This window comes from Caenorhabditis briggsae, assembly GCF_000004555.2.
Source record: "Caenorhabditis briggsae complete genome, chrV, whole genome shotgun sequence".
Lineage (NCBI taxonomy): Eukaryota > Metazoa > Nematoda > Chromadorea > Rhabditida > Rhabditidae > Caenorhabditis > Caenorhabditis briggsae.
The window spans coordinates 8,094,158-8,102,704 of record NC_013488.2 but is presented as its reverse complement, the minus strand read 5'-3'; the positions used below and the strand labels follow the sequence as shown (position 1 = coordinate 8,102,704).

Genomic DNA, 8,547 nt, shown 5'->3' with positions numbered 1-8,547 from the left:
AATTATTATGCAAACGTGATGAAAAAGGTATATTTGTGAATAAAAGAAATCCATGTGGCAAAACAAAAAAAATTAGAAAAAAAAATTATAGAAGCAAAAACTACGTGAATTGATTCAGAAGCCTGTGACCCTAGATTGACCCCAGGAAGAATGCTATAAAAGAAGAGGGAAGTGAAGGTAAGAATCAGTTCTCCCCTTGTCGTGGCTCCAGAGAGGGACCCCGAGAAGGAGCTCCGGCTGGAGCTCTGGGGCTGGAGCTATGGAGCTTGAGCTATGGAGCTTGAGCTATGGAGCTTGAGCTCTGGAGCTGGAGCTCTGGAGCTGGAGCTCTGGAGCTGGAGCTCTGGAGCTGGGGCTCTGGAGCTGGAGCTCTGGAGCTGGAGCTCTGGAGCTGGGGCTCTGGAGCTGGAGCTCTGGAGCTGGAGCTCTGGAGCTGGAGCTCTGGACCTGGAGCTCTGGAGCTGGAGCTCTGGAGCTGGAGCTCTGGAGCTGGAGCTCTGGAGCTGGAGCTCTGGAGCTGGAGCTCTGGAGCTGGAGCTCTGGAGCTGGAGCGCTAGAGCTGGAGCTATGGAGCTGGAGCTCTGGAGCTGGAGCTCTGGAGCTGGAGCTCTGGAGCTGGAGCTATGGAGCTTAAGCTCTGCAGCTGGAGCTATGGAGCTGGAGCTATGGAGCTTAAGCTCTGGAGCTGGAGCTCTGGAGCTGGAGCGCTGGAGCTGGAGCTATGGAGCTGGAGCGCTGGAGCTGGAGCTATGGAGCTGGAGCTCTGGAGCTGGAGCGCTGGAGCTGGAGCTCTGGAGCTGGAGCTCTGGATCTGGAGCTCTGGAGCTGGAGCTATGGAGCTGGAGCTATGGAGCTTGAGCTCTGGAGCTGGAGGTCTGGAGCTGGAGGTCTCGAACTGAAGAAAAATGAAATGCTGGGGGAGGATCTTCTGTGAAGTTCAAGATAATTTTTTTCAATTCCTGGAACTGAAATCAGACGATTCAGGCAGCGAGATGGTCCACGAGAAACAAGATTATTTGGAGCGTTCCTGATGGTTCAGACTGAAAATAAGAAAGAAATGAAGTGAATGATCTTTGTCGCGGCAGCAGAGGCTTCAACGATATTGGAACAATAAACTCTCAAGAAGGATCGCAATGCTGGCGCTCATCGGATAAAAACCGAAAATCGATGTCCCTGTTATATCGAACCTTGGGGGACCCCACCGGTGAAGAAGGTCCTAACTCAGAATCCTAACCTAATCAATAAAGTGCTGTTGAATCAGCTGATGATCCTATTCTTGACTTATTTTGCACTGCAATGAATGGTGGAACATTTGTTCCATATTCTTTGTGATTTTAGCCGCGAAATCTAAGATATAGCAGGTCATAATCCATAGCAGGTGATCATGAAAACGACTACCAGAATTTCACAAACTACCAAAAGAGAATCTCCAAACCATCAATTTTGAACTCAATTATTTCGTTTCCTGTAAAAGATATCGAAAATTGGTCAACTAACAAAATATTTTTGATAGTATGATAAACATTTTTTTAGTTTACTACTTCTTGATATCTTTCACAGGAACCGAGATAAATTGGCTCAAAGCTGAAAGTAAGAGGGCTCCTTGTATTAGAGTGTTCACGGTATATGGCATAACTTTTGACGAAAACGCAGAATTTCCCGGAATACCCAGAAATGTTATGTTTATTGTCTTATTGATGTGTACTTTCTTCATCAGCCTTTTCTAGACCCCACTGATTCTCCCTAATAACTCAAAATTCCTCTAATGGATCATTGTCTCTACTTGGATTAGGCTATCTTTCTTGTTGGTTTTATTTACTGCTTTGAGATTATTCGTATTATTCCATAAGGCAAAAAAAAACCAAGTAAGGGGCGTAACCCTAGACACATGCGGTCCAAAGGGAAATCCACGTAGTTGGATGCTATATAAGGTGAAAAGATTCGAGGTTATCATCAGTCTAGGTCTAATTTGTCTGTTTTTTTTTGGTAGAATATATGAATACAAGGTTATTGTAGTAGTAAAAAACTTGGCGAATCTGTGGTTTTAAAAAATAGGGCACTGTTCTCAGACCAATGCACAAACCTTTCAACTAGCCTAATCAGTCTAGTTGTTCGTGGAACTTTTTATGACGCATACTAGAATTCTCGTTCACTATCCATCCAGATCTTCGAGCTATGTCTTCTCACCGTGATTACTATGATTCACGGAAGTCTGCGCCATATAAGCTCACTTTATGTCGTATTTTGTTTACCTCACTAAATACCTTTTGATCCATGGTGCAACTTTCTTAAGCAGCCCTTTTCCCCCAATTTAAGCTCTATACGTTTTCAGAAACTCGTATTCATGAACCGCATCATCCAATACGGAAGTGTTGAGGGTATTCCGTACTACAACTGTAGTGCAAAAACCTCCGAAGAGTGGTTTGCCACTGGTCTCCAACGTCCACTCTTCGGATGGACTATTCTAATTTTTGGAATTGTCATCGAGATGTTTTACATCCCAACCATATATATGATGTTCCGAACAAAGCTGGTTCATATGACCTGCTACAAGATTATTGTGTGTCTTGGAGTCACTGATATGCTCGCCACGTGTAAGTGAAGAATCTGATTAGAACGGTCTGAAAATTCAGAAGTTTTAGTGACTTGTTCAATCTTCAGTGGCTGGTTGTTCATTCAGGGAGCGGTTTTTTGTAACTATCCGACTTTCATCTACTTGGCTGGCATGTTGGGATTGAGTGAGTGAGGAAAGGAAAGCTTTTGGTGGCCCCTCCTAACTTTTAACTTTGACTCAATTTATCTCGGTTCCTGTAGGAGATATCAAAAAGTGGTCAACTGATAAAATATTGGTGATATTAAGGTAAACATTTTATCAGTTTATTACTTTTTGATATCTTTTACAGGAACCGAGCTAAATAGGCTGAAAGTTAGAAGTTAGGGGGGGGGTACGTTCTTTTGGAGTTTTTACAATATGTCCCATTGAAATGGTACCACACCTTCCTAAAATACTAATTCTAACATCTTTTTATCTCAGAATGTGTTCTATTAGAATATGCATATTTGAAAACCCTAAATTTGTACGTTTAGTCGTAAACCTTACCATGCGCCTGTATGATCACGGTGGGGAATATTCCCCCTTTACGGTAGTTTGAAAATAGTGATAGTGTTCGTTAGAAATGAGAATAGTGCATAAAAAAGCATTTTTTATCCTTTGAGTACAATTAAATCTAACCCAGGTGGCTGGTGTATGGCTTGCGGATCTACCCTTCTTCTTGTTGTTAACCGCGTCATTGATGTCCTTTACCGTCCGTTATCCGAGTTCCTTTTCGATGGAAAACGCGTATTTTTCTCCATTGCTTTGATCGTTGCTTATGGTTTGATCGTTGCTACGTTCTCCCCTTCAATCATATTCAATTCGGTTATTATGGCATGGATAGCGGATCCTCTTACCATTGATCCCGAATACAAAACCGAAGATATTTCTGACTTTGTAAGAAGGCTCTTATTCCCAACTTCCCTGTTATAATCTCTATTCAGTACCGTAACCATGTGCAATCCACTAACAACTGGATCTTTGTCTCCTGCACCTGCTCCCTTTATACCGTCTACTGCGTGCTCGTCAACAAGATGCAAAGAGGTCAGAAATCGAAAGCATCACGAAGTGTTTTCATTCAATCAAGCATCATTTGTTCATTCAACACCTTTGCCGCCATGTGCTACAATGCCATGGTGTTTATTCCTCCTCCACCATGGGTCGTCGTCATTGGAGAGCTGTGTTGGTCTTTAGTTCATGGATGTCCAGCTATCATTTACCTTACAATGAATCGAACGATTCGTTCTGAGTTTTTGAAGTTTTTGAAGATTAAAAAGCCTAACAAGGTAGGACTTCTTCGATTACTATTTCCGCTGTAAACTTTGTGGGTTTGTAGGTTCAAGTTACAAGTCGTGTGAATGATTCATCGATATTTTCGTAGAGTTATATTATATTGTTTCGTATTTATATTGGGATTTTGTCGTCCGTTCTTCCAAGGAAGACTGTTCTGGACTTTCCAAATCTATAAAATTTAGAAAAACGCTTTTTCAGAAAGTCACCGATATCTCATCGACCTCCAACATGCGCCACACTGGAATGTCTCCTACCAGCAACTAATTTTCTGAAAAACCTTATTCTTTATATATTTATCCCGAAATTCTGATTTCTTGATTTACTGATCTACTCACTGTGAAATAAAATTTTGTACTCTTTTGTGGATTTTTCTGCCGAGGGATCGTTGGATTGGAGTAAACCAACAAAGCCGATCAAAGTGGCCATTTTTCTCTTTTCCATTTTTTTTTGGTTTCAGTTTCAGAACATTTGGGTTTTTGTGAAGATGAGTTAAAATTATTCGAAACTTTAAAAGTGTTTCAAAATTTCTTGGAATAAAGTTTGTTCCGTATTTTTAGTATCTTTTTAAATCACTCCAGTGACTTGTACAATTCAGCCAGATACCGTATTTGCTCTAATACAAGAAATTCGCCAAACTTTGAGATCGATTACCTCAGTTCCCATGAGAGATATCGAAAATCGGTCAACTAATAAAATGTTGGAGATATTATGATAAACAATTTATCTATTGAACAGTTTTTATATCTTTTGAAGGAAACGAGATAATTCATCTCGAAGTGCAAATACGGTTTTCTGCTACCGTACTACTAGGATCTCATATACATATTTTTTGACGCCTAAAACGTGAATTTTTTCAAACCGAAAATGCTTTCATAATCACACGGAAAACCTTCTGAGAACCAGGTCTAACACGATTGACATTGACATTTGAAGTTATTGAGGCACAAGCCGAGCAGTCAAGAGCCCTGATGGTCTGCTTCTCCATCCGTATACACACTATATCATATCTGTCTGTACAGTACCTATATCCTGTCTGTGGTGTGTTCTACATCTGTGTTGGTTTTGAATACACGAGTAGTTGGGGTGAGCCGCGCGTTTTTTGTTGAGGTCCTGAGAAAATATTGTGAGTGGAAAAGAGAATCAGAGAAATCCAGAGGGGAGGAAAATGAGCATTTTCCAAGTAAATGATAACCAGAGAAACCGCGCAATTTCTCACTTACCCATATTGATTTCTAGACCGTTTTTTTCAACTTTGTGATAGTTTTTTGATAGACCATTAGGATCTGATAGGGCCACACCTGATTAGGAGTGAAAAAATTATTAATGTATAGAAGTCACACTGGTGAGCTACGCATCTTTCAAACCTCTAACCTAACTTTTGACTTTGAGCCATTTTTTCTTGGTTCCTGTCAAAGATTTCAAAAAAGTACCAACTGATAAATTGTTTATCATAATATCAGAAGTGTTTTGTCAGTTGACACATTTTTGATATCTTGCATAAAAAAAAAAGAAAAAGCTTAAACTTGACACTTTAAGGACCCTTCTATTACAGATTTTACGGTATACGAACTCGATGATTCAGCTTTCTGACTAATTAAATTTTTTGGGGTGTGGTCATACAGTTCCGAGACATATCCCTTGCTCTTGTGACTCACTTTATTTGGTACTTGAGTGTTGTTTACAACTCGATCGAAGGCCAAAAAGGAATCATTCAGGAACAATAGGTGATGATGCTCATATATAGATCCTTTTCTGCGATTGGTTGATTCTGTTTTTTAATTTCGATCTGGTTTTTTGGGAAAAATTTCATCTGAATTAGGAATAATCACATTAGCCTGATTACATAACAGTTGCCTCTATTCTTCAGAGTTTCAAGAAAATACATAAATCAAAAAGTTTCAGATGAGATTATTTTGGTTTTGTGACTTAAATTATTGTTGTTACTAGAAATAAGAATAAATGAAACTGAAAAAAGCTAAACAGTCTCCGGTTCGCGGTGAAAACTAATTTTCGAATTTCAGTTTCCGTAATATAAGCCTCCATTCCCAAATCGTCATCGTTGAGCCCATATATCTCGGTTCCTGTGAGAGATATCAAAATGTGTCAATTGAACAAATGGTTTTGGGATTGTGGTAAATATTTTATCAGCTGACCACGTATTCGTATCTTTGATAGGAACCAAGGAAAACTAGCTTAAACTTGACAGGGTAGGGGCCCTTCTGTTACAGGATTTACGCTACCTGATTTTCAGCACTAAAACTATGTCTATCTTTATCTTTTTTCCCTGTTTTATATTTCTAAATTGGTCAATTATTGTGACCAATTCCAATGGTCAAGAACGACATCAAAGTTTCCTTCCTGGACCTAATTTTCTATCCTCTTATTTCTTATTTCTTTTTTCTTTCTCTTCCGCCAATCTGTGCACTTTTTCCCCTAGTTTTCATGCTCTTAAACATGCTCATTTTGTGTCTCTCAGTGTGCCAACAGCACTGTTTACCCGACAGATTACCTTTCCTCTGTTAGTCCATTCTCTTGCAAATCACTGGCTAACTCTGACGCGTTTTTTGTGTCCGTGGCTCATGTGAACATGCAAACGAGACGAAAGATTCTCTCTCATTACAGTTTTTCTTTGTTTCAAAACGAATTCTTGTCAACCCTGCGACTCTTGCTTTTTCGATTATGTCTTCTGTACAATCTTCTGGCTCTTGATCTACTACCTCCAAGTTTTTTTGTTTCCGCGCGGAAAGCCCTCTCAAGTGCTTTACTTATTTCTCTCTCTCTCTCTCCGTGCCCAAGGCTCACGTATTATCACATCATTCGTCTACCAAATCATGCCGACACCCTTTTCTGTACTTTTTCTATTCTAATTCTGTTTTTTCTTTTTTGACAGAAAATCTCATTCCAATAGGTCACAACACCTAACAAAGTACAAGAAGTTATTTTTTGAAAAAAAGTACAAAGTAGAAGAAGAGGAGAAGCTTTTAATCCGACACAATGTCATGTTCCCTGTTTGTGGCAGAAGTTCGCGGTTCGAGAAGATGCTCAGTTTGCAGGTAAGATTATGTCAAGTAACAAAAGTGTAGAAGGCAGAAAATAAAACTAGAAGACTCAGTGGTCAGATGTCTAAAAGAGGAAAAAAATATTTTTAAAAAATTATGTATGATGAGAAACGTACAAGAGTCAGAGCTCTGCCATTCGTTCCTCTGAATGTTTTCTGTAAACACTCTTTCAGAAGGCCACCTAATTTTGAGCTCATATACCTCGGTTCCTGTGAAAGATATCAAAAAGTAATCAACTAAAAAAGTATTTTTGATATTATGATAAACATGTTATCAGTTGACAACTTTTTATATCTGTCAAAAGAACCGAGATATAGTAGCTCAAAATTTACGGTTTGGGTGGCATAAAAGAAAGGTAAACTTTCCGTAAAACCCAAAAATTTCTATTCCAAAAACTAAAAAGCAATTGGCTTTAAAAAACAATCTGCCAGAATCCAAACATATAAAATACTACATGATTTCAGATGCGACATATCCGCACATGAGCCAGCTGCCATATATGTCCAACCAGAACGAATATTCTCGAATATTCCTCCAATCGCAACGTCTTCAAGTGGAACTAACAACAATAACAGTATCAATAATTTTAGTAGAAGGTATGCCCAGCTTCAATAATCTTTTGATAATATCCTAAATCATGTTGATATCCAATATTTGTTTCATCGAGAATTTTCTCACACTCTCTCGCTCTTCCTATTAATAAAATGGAACAGCCGAAACCGTCAGAAAATATAAGAGATGTGAGGAGACGCAGGGGAGCACAGGGAAGTTTGATTTGTCTTGATTTGACGTGATCCGAGCCAATAATGATTTTGGATTGCGCCGAGCACAGCAGTCTAGTGCTCTTGCCCAGATTCTCCACACATTATCATTTTATCATTTCCGCTATCGTTTCTCGCAAAGCTCACGACGAGTGTATTCTATTATCCTTTTTCTTTTTCTTTCAGTGTCTCTTGTTTTCGGATCTTTCTATAGAGTTTCAGAATCTGGAGTGACTAGTAAAACTCTATTTTACTTTTGTATTTTTTTATTACTTTTACAACTTCTCCTATAAGTGGAAATCGTGCGAAGCAAGAACTGAATGAAGAACACATACAGGAAAGCTCAAAAAAGTTGAAAGTTTTTAGCTTTATTGTTTTCTATGAAGAAAAGTTTGAAACTTTTTTTATCAAACTAAAAAAAATTCAATGTACGGTATACAGTCACCAAAGGTTTCGTAAAATTCCTTTAACGAAGATATTCAGTTTGAAACCAGAAAAAATTCAAACCTGACAAAGAAAAAATTCACAACCTGACAAAGAAAAAATTCAAACCTGACAAAGTATGTATTTTATAAACTTGTGGTGCCATTTCGATGTGACATACTGTAAGAACTGTATTAGAAAGACCTTCCATTTCTCCGACCCACTCCCGGAGGGCCCTTCTATTAGAGTGGCCCTTCTATTAAAGGGACTCTTCTAATACAGTTTTCACTGTATCCAATGTCGATTAACTTTAGCAGAAAAAAAACAATTAACTACAATTAAGTTTCGTTTTGTTCTTTATACAACCATCAAGCCCTTTTTTTCAGACACCTCAATCCAAATTTTCAACAGAAGTGGA

General features: G+C 38.8%; 4 protein-coding genes across 4 annotated transcripts in view; 3 read left to right on the top strand and 1 right to left on the bottom strand.

Moving 5' to 3' along the window:
• Positions 1-39, top strand: part of CBG27013 — a gene marked incomplete at both ends in the record, with an annotated part of 734 nt that extends 695 nt beyond the window's left edge. Inside the window, one exon of the mRNA XM_045237351.1 lies at positions 1-39. This exon is cut by the window's left edge and continues 553 nt beyond it. Within this exon, the coding sequence (XP_045098813.1) occupies positions 1-39 (39 nt within the window).
• A 218-nt stretch (positions 40-257) lies between these two features.
• Positions 258-1,633, bottom strand: CBG08585 (the record flags this gene model as incomplete). Its single annotated transcript, XM_002636248.1, has 2 exons — positions 258-699; positions 1,539-1,633. 2 exons carry the CDS (start codon positions 1,631-1,633, stop codon positions 258-260), a joined length of 537 nt encoding a protein of 178 aa, XP_002636294.1.
• Positions 1,634-2,344: 711 nt separating this feature from the next.
• On the top strand, positions 2,345-4,150 carry Cbr-srt-43 (the record flags this gene model as incomplete). The annotated part of the gene is made up of 5 exons (XM_045237350.1): positions 2,345-2,594; positions 2,643-2,738; positions 3,237-3,490; positions 3,538-3,879; positions 4,085-4,150. The coding sequence occupies 5 exons, from the start codon at positions 2,345-2,347 to the stop codon at positions 4,148-4,150; spliced, it is 1,008 nt and encodes a 335-aa protein (XP_045093814.1).
• A 2,730-nt stretch (positions 4,151-6,880) lies between these two features.
• CBG08587 overlaps positions 6,881-8,547 on the top strand; it is a gene marked incomplete at both ends in the record, with an annotated part of 5,380 nt that continues 3,713 nt past the window's right edge. Inside the window, 2 exons of the mRNA XM_002636250.2 lie at positions 6,881-6,939; positions 7,410-7,541. Coding sequence (XP_002636296.2) covers positions 6,881-6,939; positions 7,410-7,541 — 191 coding nt within the window. The remainder of the gene's footprint in view (positions 6,940-7,409; positions 7,542-8,547) is intronic.